We start from the raw sequence: 23,133 nt of genomic DNA, 5'->3' as shown, positions 1-23,133 counted from the left end.
TTTTTACACCCTTTTATTCCTAACTACTATTATTCATGATTTGTTTTTCAAAATGTTGCCCATTGTGCGGTTTTTACTCATCAGCTCTGTCTAGTTAATCTGTATATGGAGATACAATGAATTGGCGCCCAATGTGGGGTTTTTAAAGTCAAGTAAACGAGGCTTCAACTTTTATTTATGAAAACTGGCGCCTTAAAACCTAAATTCCGAGTTATCACAAGCTTTTTTTTAATAGTGACTACAATTTGTCATATTTTTGTTTTTCAAATGGCGCCCAATGTGAGGTTTTTATTTACCAGCTTTGTCTAGCTTATTTCACTATATGTACATACATATATACAGTCTGTAGAAGAGTCAAGATATAAAAATGGTCATGAGCGCTTGAAATCATAAGTATTTCTCGACACATTTTGGATACGTTAATTGGCGCCCAATGCGAAGTTCTTAAATTGTTCGTATTTCTTAGTTTTGTCTTTGCATTTAGCTGATTTTAATACGTCTCTAAATTACGTGACAACACGTTTTGGCGCTTTTATTTTATATTAGCACTCTTAAAACCGTCCATAATGGCAACTCTTTATTATGCTCAATGGTATAGTTTCCATCGTGTCGGTTGTTGAGGCAAATAAAAACACACCATCGTCGACGTTCGAAAAGAGACACATCATTCCAACCGGCGACATTGGCATAAAGAATGGAACGAAGGATATAAAGGCCAGTTAGTTACATACATACATATATTTATAGCATAGTTGAAGCTCGAAGTATATTTTCATTTGCTCGCCTTTTTTATTCGTGTCGTCCACCATTTATGCCCGAAGAGATCTTTGTCTCTTGGTCCTCAACGAGCGATGGCTGATGTACGACGATGACGACGACGACGACTATGAAGCTGGACTGGGATTGTGTGCATATTTTTCGGGTGATACAATATAAAACAAAGGCCTTGGCAATACCATTAGTCCTTATTCCTTTGTCTGTTAGTACCTACATACATATATTTTTGACGTTATACGGTATACCTACGAATGGCTTGTCCGTCCAGGCTATGGTTGTTTTGTTATCGAGGAGTTTGAAGTATAAAATGCGCGATGTAAGGAAATTAACTCCTCCAAAGCCATCACGACGAGCTGACTACGGCGACGACAACGACGGCGATGCTGGGATGATGATCATCATCATCTCAGCATCATTATCAACGTTTTTGCGCTCTGTTGCAGCTTCTTTAGTTCGAATAATTTTTGTTTTTCAAGCTGTCCATATTGTTGTTATTGTTATTTTTGCACTCATTCTCTTAGATCTTTTTTTATTTGTCCGTTTGTTGTTGTTGAATAAAAATTATTGTTTTAACTGTTGGCTGCGATATATTAACCAGTTTTACGTGACCAGACCACCACACCACATTTTTTTTTGTATTTATTTGTGATTTATTTCGCGTGCGCTTGTTGGTTTTATTTTTTGTATTGCGTCTCTCTCTTTCTTGCAGTATACTCTCTTTTTAGCTCTTTCTTCTACGGTTTATATAATATAAAATGTGTACTCAATTATTTTATTCACATCCTGTGACTTTGAATGTGCTTTGATTTTTAACTATACACAAAACATGAAAAATGCAGGGATGTCACTTTTGTCAAATATCTACTTATACAAAATAATACATAATGCTTAAATGAGCTTATTTGTTCGTTGTATTGTTTAAAGTGCGTTCGTGATAGTTTTACTTTATTATTGATTCGATTGTTTTGTTTGGCATTTATTTGTTTCGATCATAAATCATTTATATTTGTATTGTAAGGTTAAGTTATCGAAATGTCATGATTTAACTGTCAAATGTCATTAAGTTGGACAAGGTTAAGATTATTTTTATTTATTTTTGGCTACGGAAGTTTCAATCGATTTTTATTTCTTAAATACAGAAATGATAATGATAAATCCTAAAAATATTTCAATCAGTTGATATTTGGTGAAATACCCTTTACTACTTTCTGGTAGAAATTTCATGCATCTCACTCTCACTCTCACGATAGGTTAACTTTTTTTTTTTTGTATTTCTTTAAATTCAAATCATATTTTTTTTATCCCGCTGAACGCATTCAATTTTGTTTTCTTCTTCTGGTGCAAATTTAACCTAAACAAACATTTTATAAACATTTCCAATGAAACTGCTTATTCAAACTCATTTCAAAGCGCATAATAGTAAAACGTTTTCTAAAATTTAATGAAATTTTCATTGAATGATCTCAGAAACTCACTGACAGATTGGTCGTATATTACCGAATGAATAATTTGTCGCATATAGCTCTGAACGCTTTCATTTGAAAATCAATTGTTTCTCACTCTAAATTTTTGTATTTCTGTTTTTCATGAACATTATATAGCTTAGGTCTAAATAGCATAAATAAACAGATCTAAAATAAAGTTTTATAAAAACATTTAAAATTTTGAAGGATGCTGTCAAAATTAATCTCACCTCAGTCAAAGTCAAAGAAAGAACTGTTTTTTTTGTTAGTTCAGCTAAATCAGAACGTTTAACGTTCTCCGAATACATTCACAACTCAGTTAACTCCGTTTTGTAAATAAATGGGAGAGATCTGATATAATTCTGCTCAGAGCGTATTTACAAGCTCAAGATTGGTTTAGTGCTCTATCTAATTTATCTAGATTCAAACTAACTTAATCGCCACAATAACACTTGAGCCTTATGGCTGAATCACAAACACGCTTCAGCTTCGGCTTCGTCTGCTTTACGGTGGGCCTGGTTCGAGGTTGCTTTGAATGACATTTCTATTATTTCATCCCCCCAAAGAGCTTAGAAAATTGAACTAGAGCTTCCGTTTAGAGTAACATCACGTTACATTACGTTCTTTCCTTACGGTTATCAAACGAAACGTGAGGTCGAAGATCCATTGTGATAGCATGCATTAAATTGCTATGGCTGAACTCGTAAACGTCAGGCGAAGCCGAAGCTGAAAGCGTGGTTGTGTTTTATCCATTAAACCCTGATTGAAATTTAATCAAACCAGTGATATGGAAAAGAGCAGTGGTTAAAATGAAGTTGAACCAGAGTTAAATTATAAGATTGGCGTTTATAACATTCCCAAACCATGAATCTTCGTTAAATTAGACCTGTGTCAATCGTGATTGATTTTGTCTTTATGACCCGTTCATCAAAAAGATTGAATGATTGCAATCGTAGTAAACCAAATCAATCGTTCTCAATGTCAATCGTTTCATCATGCTGTCTTTCAACATCCAACTTATTCTCATTCAAATGAAATGATATAAAATGGGAATTAAACATAGCTTTGAAACAACCAATCAATTATTTCAATACTAATCGTTTTAAAGACCGAAACTGAATGAAAATGAAGTACCTTAACCTTGCCTACTCTACTGCAAAAAGTTCCATATGGTTCCACTCGCTTATTTTCCATCCATAAACCAAAATGAAACAGAAACCTAAATGATTGAAAAAGTGAACGATTGGAATAGAATGAAATTTGCCCATTTTATTCGCATCCAAATGAAACAGATACCAAAACGATTGAAAAAATGAACGATTGAAAAGAACGAATCATTGAACTGAACGACATATGAACGATTGAATCTTTTAAAATGAACGATTGACACACCTCTACGTTAAATGTCAGTTTACAAACCGAAACATGTGAGTTAAAGGCATACAGTTCATAAATAAGTCGGCGTGCTTTGATCTTATTCTTCTCAAAACGTACTTAACATTCTCAAGAAATTCAATGAATCCAGTGACATGGAACAGCGTTTGTAGTTTTTAAACGAAGTTGAACTAGAGTTGATACATGCCATTGACGTTTATAACATTCCAAAACCATAAACCTTCGTTAAATGTCAGTTTCGATGTGAAACTCACTCCACTGACAGATTGTTCGTATTTTACCGAATAAATAATGAATATTTGTCACATATAGCACTGAACTCTTTCATTGGATGCTGTCAAAGTTAATCCTATCTCAAAGCAGATAAATGATCAGTCAAAGAATTATCTGTTTCTTTTTTAGTTTAGCCACATTTTAAATCTTAGACTGTGTTTTGTTTACTCTCCCAGAGTTAACATGGCGCAAACTCTATGAGCTCAGAATGAAATGGCCGAGCTAATGGCATAAGTAAAAAAGCAAATAAAAATGTATATCGAAGTCAGCTGTTCTTTCCTTCAGGAAATATTAACTCTTTTCAAACTTGTAAATAACAAATAAAACCATATTTTGCTTTGGTTTCAAGAGATCTGTTCAGTGCTCTGCTTAGAGCTAAAAATAATGCCTTTTATCATATTTTATCTCTCTAGGTTCAAACTTTATTCAACCGTGACAAACCTTGATTATAATTCAGTGACATGAAAAGGCAATGTGGTTGAACCAGAATTTATTGATTTATGGCATTGACGTTTATAACCAAACCATGAACCTACGTTAAACGTCAGTTTTTAAAGTTTAACCTATGATCTGAAGTCATAAAGTTCAAAAATAAATGGGAAACTTCAGATTTAATTCTGCTCAGAGCGTACATGACATGCTCAAGATCTGATTGAAATTCAGTCAAACCAGTGACATGAGAAAGCGGTGTGTTTAAAATGAGATTGAACCAGAGTTGATTTATAACATTGACGTTTATAACATTCCCAAACCATCAACCTTCGTTAAGAGTCAGTTTACAAAACGAAATAAAGTTGTAGTTTAGATTTACGACAAAAAAAATAAATAAATATAAGTTATTTAGGTTTTTAGTTTAATTTTTAATATTACAACTTAAGTTTTAATTTTTATGAAATTTTTTTATTTTAAATCTATGACGCGTTTCGTTTAAAAATAAAAATAAAAACTAAATAATTTATATTTATTTAGTCAATCCGCAAATATAATAATTTGACAACTGGTCTCAAGATCAAAGTTTCCCTGTCAATTTCAATGTTCCGATCTTTTTTCTATGAACAGTTCCATAATAAGACATAAACAGTCCTTTTAAGTTCTTTTGATCTTATATCATTTTGACACCAAACCCAAAACCGAGTTTTTGGCAACAACTTATTGCAAATCCGAAAATCGTTTACCTCCTTTCGCTTGACATTTCAATTTTGTCAACATCAACTCAAATTTTGTACATATCTGTTTAATAACATTACTTACCACGACCAAATAGTAATTTAAATTAAAAGTGAAATATTTTTTTTGACAGCAGCCATCAGCCATCTGCTGTTTTGTAAACATTCAATTGAGCGCTGAATCCTACGAAAGGTTTGTTTGTTTAGTTCATCTTTGAAATTAGAATCAAATCATTTGACAACTGGTCCCTAAATTAAATGTCTTGTCATTTTCGGTAATCTGACATTCTTTCTAATTGACAGTTTCATAATTTTTAAATTGCATCTTATTAGTTCTGTTCGTTTTATTTGATCATAACCTCCCAAAACTAAACCCCCAAAAAGTGTTTTCTGATTAATTGTGATAAAAGAATCTTGTAAGTCTGGCATCATTATTGCACTCCACTGCATAGTGCACACGACTTGTTCCATTTGATGTCTCACGTATTTTATTTCTCTCACGGTAAAGTATGTTTGTTTATGATTCTCTAAATTTCGTTCCGAAATAAAAAAGGAAACAGAACAACACAAAAAAAGGCACAAACATATTATTATCATATACTGTATGAAAGGAGACTCCTTCCTCTTCATATTCTTTTCATTCTTTTGGAGTACTGAACTCAGCTCGTTGAGCAAAAAAAGAATCCTTTGTTTGATTATATGTTTTTTCTCACATGGATTGGATTATATTGTTGTTGGATTTCTTTTTATTGAATTTGCCAGTGAAATCGCCCCAAAAAGGACATGGATAGATGTTTTAGATAAAATACCAAACTTTTGCTCTCTCTTTCGTTCTCTTATTCGATTTTTTGTTTCGTTTCTATATTTGTATGCTATTTTATTTTATCTTAACTTTTTGCCTTCTTCACCTGAATATGTCTAGTTGAATGAAAATGTATTTGGATTTGATTTCTTTTTTTATTATTTGGAGTTGTATATTTTATTCAGGGAATGATTTGCTGGAAAATAAATTAATTCAACTGACGAAAAGTAAATAAAAAGTTTTTATTTCAATCCAACTTTTACACCACGTGTTAGCTCTCGAAACTTTTTGTTAGTCTTTTTTTTCAACTGTTCTTTTGAAATAGTAGATTCTGAGGTCTGATAGTCAAAAATAGTTTGTCGGTTCTTTTTGTTTCAAGTTTTATTTTTCGTTTCCTTTTTTTGTGTTGTTGGGTTGGCCAAATTGTAAGGATATGATGCGGTAAAAGATGATGTATTGTTAATGGTTTTGAAAGACAAAAGAAAATACTAATGTTTATCTATGTTTAAGGATCTTTTATATGATCCTTTTTACACCTTGCTTGACTGGGAGATGTTTTTTCTTGGTTTTTGATTCATCATTTGTCAAGGATTATCTTTCCACTCTTGAATATTCCAATCCCAAGTTAAGTGCACGTTTCAATTGAATTCTTGTGGTTTTTGAGAGTCCTGTGTGAAATTGTGTTTTTAAAGCGTAACAAAAAGTCATTTAGGATATTATTGTACATAAATATTTTTACCTACCTGCCTTATCGTTAATCCAGCATGAAATATACAATTATCCTAAGTCATATGTGAATTAGAGTTTTGTTTGTCTGAAATACTGAAACAGGTTTTTACAAGCGTGCGTGGGATGCAAAGTGTTTCGGTGGCAGTAAACAGGCAAGTCGGTAGTTTTGTTTGAGGCAAATGCCTTGCCTTTGTTCTTCACTATAAGATAATCTTTTGAATGATCTTTAACTCACCTACATGCGTCAAATGTAAGCATGTGTTTTTGCGGTTTTAAAAAGTAACTTAAAGAGATAGCAATCAATTTTGCTAATGGATATTTATCTATACATCTCCTTAAAATGTATAAATTCCAATTTATATGATGTTACACATTTAAACAAAGATAATCTAAAGTGGCGCCCAACGTGGGATTTTTGTTATATGAACTGAAACTATCTAGAAAAAAGTGAGCTAGTTTTCGAAAAGAAGCTTAGATCATGAGTGAATACGTAGCATTCGTTTTTATTTTTTTTTTTAAATAAAATCCCGGCATTGGGCGCCAATTAAAAAATGTAAACAATTTTTTAGTAGGTTAAACTTCCCAGTAATTGTTTATTGATAAGATGATAAGGCTCGAACTATCATTCTCCTTGTAGGTTAAAAGTCTGATCCAAAGACAAAGTAAAAAATGGCGCCCAACATAGGACTCACACATCAAAAAGCATACATTTTCAAGCTTTTGGGAAATAATTTCGTTGTGAAAATTTGAGTATTTCGAAAAAGATGTATGCATTATTTTATTAATTAAAGTAGATATATATTATTTATTAGTACAGAGATGAATATCTAAAAGTATTCCTATATTTTCCACCTCTGACCTATAAAATCGGATGTTTTTCCATATGACGCATGTCAAAACATATTTCTTACGAGATAATATATATATATATAAATTGTATCTACTTACTCCTTCTTTTCGTTTATATATATGTATGTGTATGTACTTTTCGTTGTCGGTTTACTCATTTTCGTGTGTTGTGTTTTGTGAATTTCGATGTAATCCTTTTTTGCCTGGGCTTCCTTTTTGGCCTCGTCGTCGTGAGATTCGTCGTCATCATCATCGTTGGTCTTGTCGTGAGCATAATATATATAATATATAGTTGAATAAAATAAAATGATGCGCACAAAATCCCTTACAGCAATAATATAATATACATATATAATTGCAAAGAGAGCAAGATAGTCCATGTATCGTCGCAGCAGCAGCAGCAACACAACATCCGCTAATCACTCTAAGCGATATGTCAGTAGCAGCAGGAGCGTCACTATACGAATATATTTCCTAACCTTATGAGCGTGGGCGTATAGAAGAGAAATGTTTCCTCGAATTATATTTTAACCACGCAGAATTCCATCTATAGATAATACACTTCACATGTCCTGTATATCCTTACGAGTATATTTATTCGCACACAAGAACTAGAAAAATCTATACCTAGAAGGCAGGCAAAAAGGACATGAACCTGCTTCATCTCTTATTCACTCTTATGCTATACATTTGTTTGCAGAATAGATATTAATTTTAATAGAATAGAAAATTCTAGTGTAACCTTTTGTGTTTCCTCAAGCTTAAAAAATCGTCATTTAAATAAATTGGTTTTGGTCCTTTTTCTATTGTCAAAAAAAGTAAGGATTACGGTTTTTTGTCTTAAATTAATTAGCTCTGGTTTGGCAGTATGTTTACATTATTATAATTTTATTGTTATAATATACCCGTTAGCACAAAATGGCGTCATTCATGTCAATTTGATTTAAAAGTGACAGACACAATAAACACGATGATAATACAATATGTCATTTTCTGGAATTTTTCATCGTTGTTGTTTGATTCAAATTCTTTTAATTTCTCATTAAATGTTTGTCAAAGTGAATATATAATGAAACAGAACTAAAATACGATCAGTATCAATATGCATTAATTTCCTTCTGGTATTGGTTGTCAAATAGATTTGTTTGTATTTGTTTCACACTGACATTTAGAAGAAAATCAGAAGTGTTTTCAAATCAAACAAACCTTCATCTATCCACTGAAAATGACAGAAGTTTCTTAGTTTTTTTTTGACAACCCAATGAACAAATAAATTTTACAGAACAAAAAATTTGATATCTTTTTTCCTGAACAGGCCTAAAAAATCAATTGTTTACATCTGTCAAAAAAGTTAGTACGAATTTGCTCGCGAAATGTCAAATTCGCAAGTTAACACTAAAATATGTTAAAAACTTCAGAAATTGAGTTTAATTAACTTTAGCATTTCTGAAACTCTTGTTTTAGCATATAATATATATATTATATTCAAGTCAAATAAGAAAAGTGAATTTGTTTTGTCATCCTCCCACGTAGGTAATGATTGAAATGTCATTTTCTGCAAAGTAACTTCATTGTTGTTTATTTCAAATTCTGTACATTTAATGTTTGTCAAAGTGAAAGAAATAGAACTTAAATACGATCAGTAACTATCAAAATTTTCTTTTGTTATTATTAGTGGTCAAATAGATTTGACATGTATCAAAATAACCTAAAGTTATGAATTTTCTCTAACAAAATTCTCAAGATAAATGTTCTTACAGATCAAAATATTAGATTTCTTTTATCTTGAACAGACCTAAAAAATCAATTGCTTATTTCTGTCAAAAAAGTAAGCATGACATTTATGCAAAATGTCAAATTTCATGAAGTTATCACTAAAATATGTTTAAAGCTTCATTTATTGAGTTTAGTTCACTTAGTTCTGGTTTCATTATATAAAATATAAATATTGTATTCAAAGTCAAAAAATAAAAGTGAGTTTGTTTTGACATATTGATAAATCGCCTAATCCTCCCACGTACTAATTGAAATGTCATTTTCTGGAAAGTAACTTCGTTGTTGTTACTTTTAAATTCTGTAAGTTTCTCATTTAATGTTTGTCAAAGTGAAAGAAATAGAACTTAAATACGATCAGTATCTATCAATTTTCCTTTTGTTACCTATTAGTTGTCAAATAGATTGGACATAAAGAAGAAACTCCGAAGCTTTTTCAAATCAAACTAACCTGAAACTTACTGAATTTTCTTTCACAAAATTTTTAAGATAAATGTTCTTACAGATCAAAATATTTGATTTCCTTTATTCTGAACAGACCTTCAAAATCAATTGATTATATCTGTCAAAAAAGTAAGTACGTAATCTTTTGCAAAATTTCAAATTCGCAAGTTAACACTTGAATATGTTAAAAACTTCAGAAATTGCGTTTAATTAACTTAATAATTTCTGAAACTCTTGTTCTACTATATAGTATATATTACTCGTATATTCAAAGACAAAGACCAAAAGTAAATTTGACATCTTGAAAAATCACCTGATCATATTAATTCTCCTCCTACGTAATAATTTAAATGTCATTTTCTGCAAAGTAACTTCGTTGATGTTGTGTTTTTTTTAATTCTGTAAATTTGTCATTTTATGTCTGTTAAGTAAAAGAAATAGAACTTAAATACGATCAGTATTTATAAATGTTCATTTTGTTACCTATTAGTTGTCAAACAGATTTGACATGTACCAAACATGTACATAAATCAAACTAACCTAAAAGTTACTGAAGTTTCTTTAACAAAATTCGCAAGATAAATTTTCTTACAGATTATAATATTTGATTTCTTTTTTCTTGAACAGACCTAAAAATTCAATTGTTTATTTCTGTCAAAGAAGTAAGCAAAATGTCAAATTACCTGAAATTAAAATAAAATATGTTAAAAGCTTCATTTATTGAGTTTATTTAACTAAATAAATTCTGAAATTCTTCTTTCATTTAATAAGATATAAATATTATATTCAAAGTCAAATAATAAAAGTGAATTTGTTTTGACATCTTGATAAATCACATAAACACATCAAAGTATCTAAGCATATTAATACTCTCCCCATTATCCATTGAGTCCGAAACAAACAAATCTTTACTTCCTTTTTAGAAGGGTCTAAGGTCATGAAGTTATTTAAAGATTACAAAACCATAAGCTTCTGGCAATTCTGGCGCTATAAAAACACAATGGCGACGCTTTCGAGCTCCTTTTAAAACTAATAAATGGAGATGAACCCCTTAGGAGAGAAATTAACAACAAAAATAACGGAAATATTTTGAAAACTACAAAGAGGACTATTATACAACAAAAAGAAAGAAAAAGAAACAAGAAAAAAAGGATAGCCTGGCAGCCAACGTGAAAAGTGTTTTGGTGAATTGCTCGATTGTGGTTGTCGTCTCAGGAACTCAGAGAAACAGAGAGGACGACGACGCGTTCCAGAAACAAATGAGACAACAAGGAATTGATTTTTCTTATGAGTTTGAGTTTCCAACGGGTTTTTGTGTTTTGGTGGTAGCGCGCAGTGTAAAGAGAGAGGCTAAACCTAAAACAAAACTAAACAGATCTAAAATACACAAGAAGAATGTAGGTATGTTCGCTTGTGGTACAAGTACAAGATGATGACTTTCTCGTCACCCACTGCTCTGATATGCCGTTGGTTTGGTTGGCCGGTTTCATGTCTCTCCGTGTGTTCTTCGCTTCAAGCTTTTATCCTTTCTTCTTGAACTCAACTTATTTTTTTTTTGGTTCGTATTTAAGGGTAGGTTGATGATGAGTTGGCGGTTTTACAGGGTTGGGTATGTTAGCTTGGTACAATATCCGTTTTTTCTTCGAGCAAGCTATATTCATGAAAAAGGAATTTGTCTATTTTATTTTTTGACATCAGGGGGAGAAAATAAAGATGCAACTCGCAGTTTTATAGGACTTTTGAAATTTGTTATTTTTGTTAGTCCATTTTTATACGAATGTGTTTGTAATTGAAAGCAAACGCCTGGAAATGCGAAAGTCGAGGGGGTGGATTTAACCCTTTAACCTGCGTGTTATTGAAGTTTTACTTTATACACATTCGGTATCTAAGGGGTTGATTCTAACGCTTTTCTTTATTCGTTGATGTAACGTTTTGATGAGATGAATTTAGAGAAAACAAGATGAGAAAAAATGTAGATTATTCAGCAACGTCACCATCAACATCTTTCGTCCTCCTCATCTCGTCCGCGTTGTCGGTCGTTCCCGGCGGACGGATAAAGAGAAAAACAGAATGTTAATGGAACTGCGTGAAAATTTTTCAGTTCTTCACAGCAACACAAAAAGAAAAAAAAGTAACATAAGAAGAAAAACTCAAACTTGTTCTTTCTCTGCAGGATGCTGGCTCTGTCACATTTGAAAGAAAAATGATAAAAGTTTGTGGTTTAACTTTGTTTTCAAATGAAATTTATTACTTTATATATATTTTGTGTTGATAAAATGATAAATGCCAACTGAAAAGGCAAACATTTAGGGTTAAAGCTAATAATACGAAATAAAAAAGTGAAAGTAAGTGTTAAAGTCGTTTTTATAGCTTTTGAACACTTTATAAAATGTTTGCATACAAAAAATATACTTTACTCGTATCGTATACAGAATATTATTTTTACGATGTTTATTTTAACACGCACGTTTTATAAATTCATTGATCTATAAAAATTTACTATACGTACAACTTGTAAAGTTCAAGTTGAAAATAATTCTTTTGAAAATTCTTTATTGTAAATGACTTTTAAAAACTTATGGCTGATTTTATGGGTAAAAGATAAAATTTGTCAAACGGGAACATTGAATTAGACATTTTTATTTTTTATTTTCCTAATTTCTTTTGTTTTAAGTGACATTAAAAATTCTGCAACTGACAGATGAAAACTCCATTTGTCAAGAGAATACTTCAGAACTTGAGTTTTGTTCTGTTCTGTCTGTCAAATTAAAGTTCTTTTAAGAAATGATTAGACTTAACTCTTCATTTGAAAAAAAGAAGTAAATATGTACCTTATTTTCTTTTCTATAACCACAAACTAAATATTTCCTCTCTGACTTGTTTGTTACTCGAACGCGCTCATTTTGAGTTTTACGTTGAACAAAAAACAAACAGATTTTTTGCGACTGTTACACTGGATCAAAATCCAACACCAATCTACCTTGATCTTTCGATCCTTCATATAAAAGTGTAATGCATCTTGCACATGAGCTACGAATAGCGAACTGCGAACTGTGGATGTTCGTATATTTTGACTTTTCTTTCACATGAGCTTTATTTCTTTTCATAGACAGCGACGAATTGTCAATTTATAGAAACAAAACAAAAGTGGTATAATGTTGAGGTTATGTTGAGCGCAAACAGTTTATTCGTTGCAATGTGGATTGTATGTGGAACGCAAATAGAGTTTGACAGTTTGTAGCAACCACATTGTCTTGTTTAGAGAAAAAACTGCAAATTTTATTATCCTAACATAAGTGACAATTGGTTTTTTATAATTTAAATGTGTTTTTGTTTGAAATTTTACTTTTTGAAATATGTAAAATCACGTTTGTTCATCTATTCGTTAATTCGTTGTTCGCTCTCATGTGCAAGGCCCTTAAAGGACTGTTCACATGAGAGCAACCATCGACCGACCGACGACGAATGAATGAATAAATGTGATTTTAAACAATTTATAAGCCTCAATTATGTGCATATTGTTAACAAAATACGAGACATTTTAGAAAACAAATTGTCCGCCGCTAAACGCAATCTGATTGTAAAGAACTGCTGCGTTCCACATACGGTCCACACTTCAAAGAATTCGTTGATTTCGCGCGATTCTTAAACTAAAAAATTCATTGAAGTCCTTGTTCTGCATCTGTAATGACGAATAAAATCAGAACACGCTTGATATTTGTTCTGTTCAGTGTTTTAACTGAGAAAGCCCGGTACTTTTTTCCGAGCTTGTGAACTGCACTCTGAACAATCACAAGTCGTGCAATGTTTTATTTTATTTTTGTACTAAACCGTGAACATACTTTTACGTAACCTATTGTACACTAAAGCAAACGTCAAAATTTGACATTTGTTCTGAAATAACTTGTAAAGCTGATTTTTGTTACTGAAAATATGCTAATACCATTTAAAAATTACATATGAATACGAGACAGCATCTTTCTATAAATAACAATAAATCAATGATGTTTAAATTGAAAAATCTATAAAATAAAGATTTCTTTCATTTTTTTTGAATGAAGTTCCAAATTTTACAAATTGCTTTTTCCATCCACTTTTTTACGGGGTTATTGCTCGGAGATTCTTGGGCGGGTTTTATTAAATTTCCATTTTAAATAAATTAATAAAATAAATTTTGCACGCGTAAAAACGAAGTTTAACTTTTCTTATGTAAAAAATTTCAGAAATAAATAACAAATGTCACTGAATGAAATTTGTTGAGCTGTCAAATATTATTGCAAATCTTACACAAAAAAGTACAAAACTGTTGTAAGTGTTGAGTATATTTTTTTAATGCGGTGCAAGACTATTACACTTTTGTAACTCGCAGTTGCATCGGATCTTTAACCATTGAGTTTGACAGTTCAGGATCTGTTTAGATAAAGAACACCTCATTGACCTAAAATCATAGCATAATCCAACTCAATCTTTCGATCCTGCTTATAAAGAAACTGGATTGTGTCTGTTTTTGGTAACTCTTTGGAATGCTTTTAGGTTTTCGCAAGACCATGTTTTTTCGCTTGATTTTTGACAGAATACTGTTGAAAGGTGTATTGATTTTCAAATAAACTTAATTCTGTCATAAAATGCAGCTCTTGAGTTGTATTTTTAACCTCAATTTTTAGTTTAAAAATGATAATTGATTTAGTTTTGGTTGGTTTTGTGTGTTTTCTGTTCTTTTTATGTTTTATATTGGGAAAACTAGAGTTTTCAAATTACTAATATCAAATATTCTATCATGGAAAGTGATGGTAATTCTAAATGTTATCTTTGTCATATTGATTTTTGAAAACCTATCAATTATAAATTTTACCAATACCCAAGTTCTGAATTCTTTGTTAAACAGATTTTTATTTTTCTTCTTCCAGGAATACTGTCTCCTCCGGGTCCGTTTTTAACACCCAGTCCGTCGCCATCTGTTTCAGCCAGTCCACGCTTGCAGCCTTCACCATCAATATCGCCATTCCCTCAAGATGTGTTATTGGTAACTGGCAATACAATTACCAACACGACTCAGGAGCAGGTACTTAACTTAGATTTATACATATTTGCAAAATAATAATTCTTCAGCTTGCTCATGTAGCTCTTCAAATGTAGCCAAAAAGAAAGATTATTTAACATAAAACTTATATAAGTTTAAAATCTTATTCAAAACTCGGTTTTTATTTTGAATCTAATTAAAGGAACGCAAGGCGGCGACGCCTGGCAGACGTCAATCAATCCACCAATATACAACTGGTAGTCCAAATGCTGGCACAGTGGTATTCCAACCAAGTCCCTCGCAATCACCAGCGGCTGCAACAACAGTCATTGGTGTTACGGGCAATGAATTCAATACAACCCTCGTTGGATCAAATAATATTTCATTGAATAAGGTTTGGAAATTAATTAAAAAAAAAAATCTCTTAACCAAAGTTACTCATTGATAAAATGTATATTTTGTTTATATTTTAGAAAGCTAATAAACGTACATCACAAGGATTCACTGGCTATGGGGGGCAGACACAAGCAATTAATACATCCAATTCGTTTGCGACAGCAAATGTGGCTAGTAGCCCAAAAGGGCAAACGAAAAAAGCCACAATCGTGCCCACATCGATAATTCACAACAATAGCAGTAATTCAAATAGTCACCAACAGCAGCAACAGCAGCATCAGATTCATCATAACAATCAACAAAACCATCCACATCCGGGCAGCAGTCCTTTGACAGCGGAAAGTCCGATAGCCAGTCCGAGTGGTAACGGTGGCATTAAACCACCAACCCCTCAACCACCTCCGCCACAGATGTTGCAACAATTTCCGATGGTCGGCGCTGCTGGCAATCAAATATTTCAATTCATACAATCACCACAATTGATTGCCGCAACACAGCAGCAACTGATCGCACAGCAAAGCAGCCAACAGCAACAACAGAGGGGCACCGCCACAGTTCAAACGCACCAGCAACATGCTGCCAATCAGCAGCAACAGCAGCAGCAGCTGCAGCAACAACTGCATCACCAGATCAATTTGGCAACTTCGATGGCTCAGAGCTCGCATCTGGCGAACATCGTTACATCGTCCGCTGGTGCCAGTGGAGTCCTGCACACAGTGACCCACCAAACAACCAAATCATCAAAAGCTCCACAGCAAATTCTACCAAAACCTCAATCGACGACCAATGATAAACTGCTAAAGGGTCAGGTCTCGCAGTCACCTCAGCTACAGCATTCAAATGCTGTCAACAATGCGAACGCGACTGCGCAGTCCTCAGCTCAACAACAAATTATTCTGCCTACGGGGAATCTCAACACTCAGCCTCTTTTGCTCAATCAAATGCCAGTCTTAGTTCAACAGAACACACCCCAGGGTGTTCAGCTTATACTTCGGCCGCCGACTCCGCAGTTGGCAACTCCTTCTCTGGTCATTCACAACACCCGCCCACAATTGCAGCAGCAACAGCCGCAGCAACTCCTAAGGATCCTCAACACGAATGGTGCTATGCAGCTGGCGACAACACCGACGTTCATTGTTTCGTCGCAGGCGAATCTCATTCAGCAAACGGCCAATCTTCAAACCATCAAGACCAATTCCACGCAGCCAGCTATAACCCAGCTGACCGGTCTTCATGCTGCCTTGGCCTCAGCCTCAGCGGCTCCTCGATCTCAGCAATTCATAAATAGCCACATTCTTGGTCAGAGTGTGGCTGCGCAACTGCAGAATCTCCAGCTTAATGGCAACCACCTCGCTCAAATTCAAATGCCAAATGGTCTCAATGGTCAGATACTCTCTCAGCTGCCCACCCAATTCCAACAGAGTTTGGCCAGTTTCGGACAGCTCAATCAGAACATCAATCTGAATCAGCTGAATAGCACAAACATCCAGCAAATTGCTGCCGCGGCAGCAGCAGCTGGTGCGGCATTTCAATCGCCACCGCCTCAGCATGTAGGCGAGCTCCAGATGTCGGCAACTGGAACAGTTATACCCTCGCAAAATATACAATTCTCTAGTATAGCGTCGCCAGCGGTGACTCCCCAGCCGCAGTTAATTCCATCGGTGACGCCCGAACCAGCGCGAAATCCTACCCCAGTAACTCTGCAAAATGTGATGTCCAGTCCTCAGCATGCGAACAATAACATCAATGTTAGCGGTACAGTTCAACAAGTACAAACTAAGACCCATGAGATTCCCATTCACGAGACAAAGGTTCGCAAGACTAAACCAAGAAAGAAAAAGAACCAGCAGCAACAACAACAAGCAACACCAGTCCCTACAACGCCTTCCATCGGAATGATGGCCTCCTCAACAACAGCAACAACAACAACGACTACAATGCCTCAAAACAACACCAACAGCAGCATGAATGACTCAACGAACAGGAATTCAGTTTCCTCGAACAACACGGATACATCTCAGCCCCCAGTGGTAACTCGTACAAAACTTGATCTCGGTAATGTTATGAAATTGTGTGGAATTATGGAAGACGACGACGACTTCATGGAGTGCGAAGATCCACCTCCGCCGCTGCAGCCACCACCACCGCAACAGCAACACCAGGAGGAACAAAAACTCTCTACACCCCAGCAACCCAACGATATAGTCCTAACAGTTCCCTGTCAGACCAACGATGTTCCCATTACGTTCTCGATTCAGCAGCAGCAGCAACAGCAGCCCATCAATGATGCTCCCAAACCGCCAGCGGAACTAAGATTACAAGCTGGCAATGTAGTCGATATGAATGGCATAGAACCTGGACAGAATATTCTAATTAAGATTGATCAGAACGAACCGTATGCGATACGATTTCCCACCGCAGAAGAAATACAGCAGCAACAACAGCAGCAGCAACAGATGCAGCCTCAAATCCATCTCAGCACGCAACAAGGTCAAAAAACTATGTCAGCGAATCAGGGGATTACGTATAGCTTTGCTCCGGCCCTGACAAACTCCTCAATGACCAATGTCACTTGCGGTAGTAATTCTGGCCCAACTGTTGTGACGGCGAATCATCAACTAGCTCCGATATTAAGAAATGCCGGCGGTACTATTCAGTCGAGGATAAATGAAATTCAAAATCAATTAATCGCTGTGAGCGGAGCCACTGTGCAGCAGCAACACCAGATATTGCAACAGCATCAGCAGCAGCAGCAACAACAGCAGCAGCAACAACAACAGCAGCAACAACAGCAGCAGCTTCAACAACAACAGCAGCAGCAACAACAACAACAGCAGCAACAGCTTCAACAACAACAGCAGCAGCAACAGCTTCAACAACAGCAACAGCAGCAAATCCGAAGCTCAGTGAGTAATGTTGCATCAACATCGACAACTTCAGTGACATCGACAACGAGTACAGCAACCGTGACAACAACGGCGACAGTAAAGCCTCGCAGAAAGCCCGCAGTTCGTCGAAATGGAAAAAAAGTAGAAGCTGCTCTGGCAGCTGCAAATGCGGCAGCGGCGGCTGCCCAAGCAGCAGCAGCAGTCGCAGCGGCATCATCGACAAATGCACATACAACAACGACAACAACTGTTACCGCACCTAACACCACCAATAATAATAATAATCAAAGCCTAATGACGTCCGTAGGTCAAGTTCCTAGCCAAATTGGCAACATTCAAATATCACAGGTAAGTTTCTCATATCTTTTTTGAAAACTGTTGCTATAAGAACTTGAAATCTTTTCACAGGTTGATACGACAAAAACAACAGGCCAAAATCAACCCCCTGTTGCTGGGACAGTTGAGAATAAAATCCAAATAATGCCGATTCTCGACAACGCTGGCGTTAAAATAGGAAGTCACACTCAGTCCACTACCACACAGCAACAGCAAATCCACAATCATCACCCACCGCAACAACAGCAACAAATTGTGTTCAATCAACAGCAACAACAACAAATCCTACAGCAAGTTCAACAACACCAACAACAGCAACAACAACAGCAGCAGCAGCAACAACAACAACAACAGCAGCAGCAACAAGAATCAAGTGCCAAAGCAGCAGCAGCAGCAGCTATTGAAACAGCCAATGCAAATAACAGACAAATAGTGTCACAACAAGTTCCACAAATCACAGGCAGCGTCTCGACAGCTGTTTCGGCTTTAATTCCACAATTGACTGGAAGTCTAAGTCTGGCTTTTACAGAGCACTGTGAACGGCTTCTATTGCGACATGATCCTAATTCACCGCAGGATCAACAGTCGCAGTGGATTTTGCAGGCTCTCCTCAAAGGCGCCCTACCTAATCTGACAATAGTAAACGAACCGTCTGGAGTTGGTGGAAGTACACTGGACAAAAGTAAGATTACCCCATTCGTCATGGCTGGGAATCCAACGTTGAAACAAAACAGCAACAACCAACAAACGGCCACCGGGACGATGACGAAAACTAAGTCTGGTGGAATGCAACTGCAGATAAACATCCAACAGCAGCAACAGTCTTCATCTCAGCAGACTGTGCATTCAGTTGAACCGAAGAAAGTGTCGGAGAGTAAATCGAACAGCAAAAGCTCTCAACACAAGAATCAGCTTCAACAACAACAACAACAACAACAACAGATTCAATCCCAAAACACATTAATTCAACAGCAAAATCATCAACACCAACAGCAGCAAACACAGGGACAGCAGCAGCAGCAACAACAACAACAGCAGAACCAACTGCAACAACAACAAAAGCAAAACTCATTCATAGTTAATCAAAATAACCAGAAATTTGTGTCCCTTCCCAAATTGGAATCCAATCAGCAGCTCTTTTGTCTCAACACCATCACCAACCAAATCACTCAAATTAATCCCGGTCAGACGACGGCTTCCCTCGATCCCATGGAAAGATTGTTAATTGCTCCGGCGGGTATAAATGCGCAACAGCTTGCCCAGTGCCTGTCTCAGGGTCAGATTCATTTCGATAATGTGAATTCGAACAATCCAACGCAACAACAGCAAACGACAACATCAACGTCGTCAACCCCGGTCGCCTCAACGGCTCCAGTGCCACGTATTCAGCAGCAGCAAATTGTCCATCCGCAGCAACATCAACCAATTCAACCTCTACAACAGCCAACTCAAGCTCCACCAGCTAAACAGGTTGCAAATGTCGCACCAATAATCGACCAGAGTAAGGCAAAAATGGAACCAAAGCCGAAGAAGACAAAGCCCCGCAAACCAAAGATCTGCCTGGAGCCAAACACCGCACCGCCGAAGAATGCCGTAAAGCCAATGCCCAAAGTGGATTTATCAGTCAAACCAAACACAAATCCTGTGCAGATAGTTCAGCCCAATGTCGCCAAATCCACCACAATGATTCATCCATTTCAAAGTCAATCGTCGACGGGTACAAAGCTAATTGGCGTAACGGCTCCTATGCAACAACAACAACATCGAAACAACAGCAGTGTCAATATGAACAACTCCAACAACCAGTGCAATAGCAACTCAAACAATAGCAACACTAACGATAGCAATATTAGTAATACAAACCTCATCAATCAGGGTCCAGCTACATCATCACCGCCACACCTTCAAAATCAACAACATCTCCAACAACAAGGATCGTCTTTGTCCTTGTCTGGTGGAAGTTCTGCGACGTCAACGCTGCAGACGCAAAATATACAAGCAATGCCAATGACAAATATGAATTCAGCTGGGCTGAATACGAATTCAGCTTTGCAAAACAACAACCAAATGCAACCGCAATTGATGCAACAACAACAGCTGCAGCAGCAACAGCCACAGCTACAGCAAACAACAACAGTATCGCGTGTTCAGACAATTCAGCTAACCCCTGAACAACAACAGTTGCTAAAAACCGTTCAAATGCATATTCAGCAGTTGTCAGCAAAAATGCAAAACAAATCCTTGCTCTCGACGTTGAATATACCAACAGATTTGGATACGCACAATCCCATCTATAGTAAACCACTGCCATCTTTGAATAATCTGCAAAACATGACCGACTCGGAGATCTACACAGCTCTGCAGGGGCTCTTCATTGAACAACAGAGAATTCTGGCGTCGGGAAAGTTAATTCCAACGCCGGGCAATTTTGTTTCAGGTCAAAATGGAAGTTTGACACTGATTCAACAACCGACATTCTCAATTCAGCAGCAGCAGCAACAACAACAACAGCAGCAGCAACAACAACAGCATCAGCAGCAACTGCAGTCTCAACCGCCACCATTGACAACAGTAACTTCTGAGTTGCCGCAAAAGATTGTAGGGAATTTTGAGAGCAAAGTGACTTCGACAAGTTCAACAGCACATAATATTGGAATAGTCCGTTCGGAAGGACAAACTATACCAGCGAATATTGTTCAGCCGAATAATCACAATACCACCGTGATTCCATCATCATCATCATCGTCGTCGTCGAATCCATCATCCTCCTCCTCATCGACTCAGAGGATACACATCTATCCTATGCAGCACCATCAACAACAACAGCAGCAGCAGCAGAGTAAACAAAAACAACATATTCAGCAGAAGCAGCAAATCAGCATACAAACCCAACATCCCCAGAAGCAACAACAGCATGTGATATCGATATCAAAAGATGGCAAGCACACAATTACCATTCCACATCCCCAGCAACAACAACAGCAACAGCAGCAGCAGCAACAATTCATTCAAATAACAAAACAGCCGCTGCTTACTCAGTCGAGTGTAATTCAGCAACATCTAAATCTCAATCTCAGTCAAGCCAATGAAATGCCAAAAACCATCACTGCAACAACATCGACTACAGTACAAATGAATTCGGTGGTCAGCACCAAAATGGAGACCGACTCGAAGACAATCATTCAGCCGGTGATTCAGCAGAAACAACATCTTCATATCCAACAACAGCAGCAGCAGCAACAATTTCAAAATCAATCTCTACAACAACAGCAGCAGCAGCAACAACAACAACAACAGCAACTGCAACTTCAACCTCAACAGCAGCAACCACAACAGCAGCAGCAGCAGCAGCAACAACAACCGAATTGTAGCTTGATTCCACTGACTCAAAGTATAACAATCTCACCAGTGTCCTCGACGACCACCACCACGTCCACCACAACAACATCCATATCATGTGCGAGTACGGTGCCAATTGAGAGTCCCAAACCGAAAGTTGCCCGCCTATCTTTGTGAGTGTGTTATTCAAAAAGTTAAACTTCGTTTTTATTTAAAAGAATGATTCTTAAACCAACAATTTTTGTTTCTTTTCTTTCTTCCAATTAAAAAAATTAAAATCATTTAGATTTATTCGTCAGTTGGAAGTTGATCAGCATGGATGCCTCAATCCTGATTATGTTAATCCATTTCAGAGTAAGGAGGAGGCTGTTAAAAGGCTCGTTCGGTGAGTGTCTTTTTTGTTTTTGTGGTTGGGAGCTTTTCTATATCAATTTGTGTCCACTTTCAGATATCATTGCATGTATGAAAATGATGAGGAAATACCCAGTGAAGAGGAATTGGAATTTGAGAATACTGCAATGCAATTGGAGGATAAATTCAATGATATAGCTGCAAAGTACAAGAAACTGCTTCTCTTTGATTCAGTGGTAAGTTTTTGATTATTTATAAATTAGATTTTTTAATACGTGGATAGATGTAAGTAAGACCTCAAGTTAAAATAGCTTTCAGGACCTGCGATTTACTTACTTACTTACTTGAAGTAATTTTTACCAGCTGTCTTTACCTGGTCCATGTTCCCTCGACATGGAGAGAAGTTAAAGTTGTCAATCCTAAAGATCTACGAGCTATAGGTCTGTCCTCATTTCTTCTTAAGACCTTGGAAAGATTGATTTATATCGAAGGTGCCTTTAACAACGTGAACACATCTGCAATCACATCTGCACTAACATCTCTAAATGTAGAGAGTTCTCTTCGGGAGTTTATTCATTTAATGCTTATTAGCAGAATAATTAATTTAAAACTGGGCAACTCTTCTGGTAGACGACGATTCGTTAGTAGAGGGACACCGCAAGGTTGTGTTCTATGCCCTCTCCTCTGGAACCTAGTGGTGAATGAAATCCTAACTAGTCTGGATGCGGAGGGCTTCAGAGTGATAGCCTATGCGGACGACGTTGCTATAGCAGTATTAGGAAAGCATCTTAACATCCTACAAGAACTCTTACAAAATGCCTTAGACAGACTAATACTTTGGACTGACCGGTGTGGACTGGGTGTTAACCCACACAAAACCGATTTAGTCTTATTTTCGAGGTGATATAAAATTCCATTTGTTAACCCTCCCTATATTAAAGGAATCCAATAAAAATTCTCAGACGAGGCTAAATACATGGGTCTTAGATAAAAAACTAAATTGTAAACGCAACGTACAGGAAAGAGTCAAAAAAGCTACTGTAGCTCTCTTTTCTTGCAAAAAAGCTATTGGTAATAAATGGGGCTTACAACCCAGAATCACGCATTGGCTATACACATCGGTAATCAGACC

General features: G+C 36.0%; 1 protein-coding gene across 1 annotated transcript in view; it reads left to right on the top strand.

Moving 5' to 3' along the window:
• Positions 1-23,133, top strand: part of LOC129941978 (uncharacterized) — a 144,247-nt gene that overhangs the window by 106,634 nt on the left and 14,480 nt on the right. Inside the window, exons 2-7 of the mRNA XM_056050764.1 lie at positions 14,579-14,733; positions 14,894-15,085; positions 15,165-18,323; positions 18,384-21,823; positions 21,937-22,035; positions 22,099-22,237. Of these exons, the coding sequence (XP_055906739.1) occupies positions 14,579-14,733; positions 14,894-15,085; positions 15,165-18,323; positions 18,384-21,823; positions 21,937-22,035; positions 22,099-22,237 (7,184 nt within the window). The remainder of the gene's footprint in view (positions 1-14,578; positions 14,734-14,893; positions 15,086-15,164; positions 18,324-18,383; positions 21,824-21,936; positions 22,036-22,098; positions 22,238-23,133) is intronic.

The sequence above is a fragment of the Eupeodes corollae genome, chromosome 1 (assembly GCF_945859685.1).
Source record: "Eupeodes corollae chromosome 1, idEupCoro1.1, whole genome shotgun sequence".
In the NCBI taxonomy this organism is placed as follows: Eukaryota; Metazoa; Arthropoda; class Insecta; order Diptera; family Syrphidae; genus Eupeodes; species Eupeodes corollae.
Note: the sequence above shows the minus strand (reverse complement) of the source record. Positions and strands in the feature narration are given on the sequence as shown.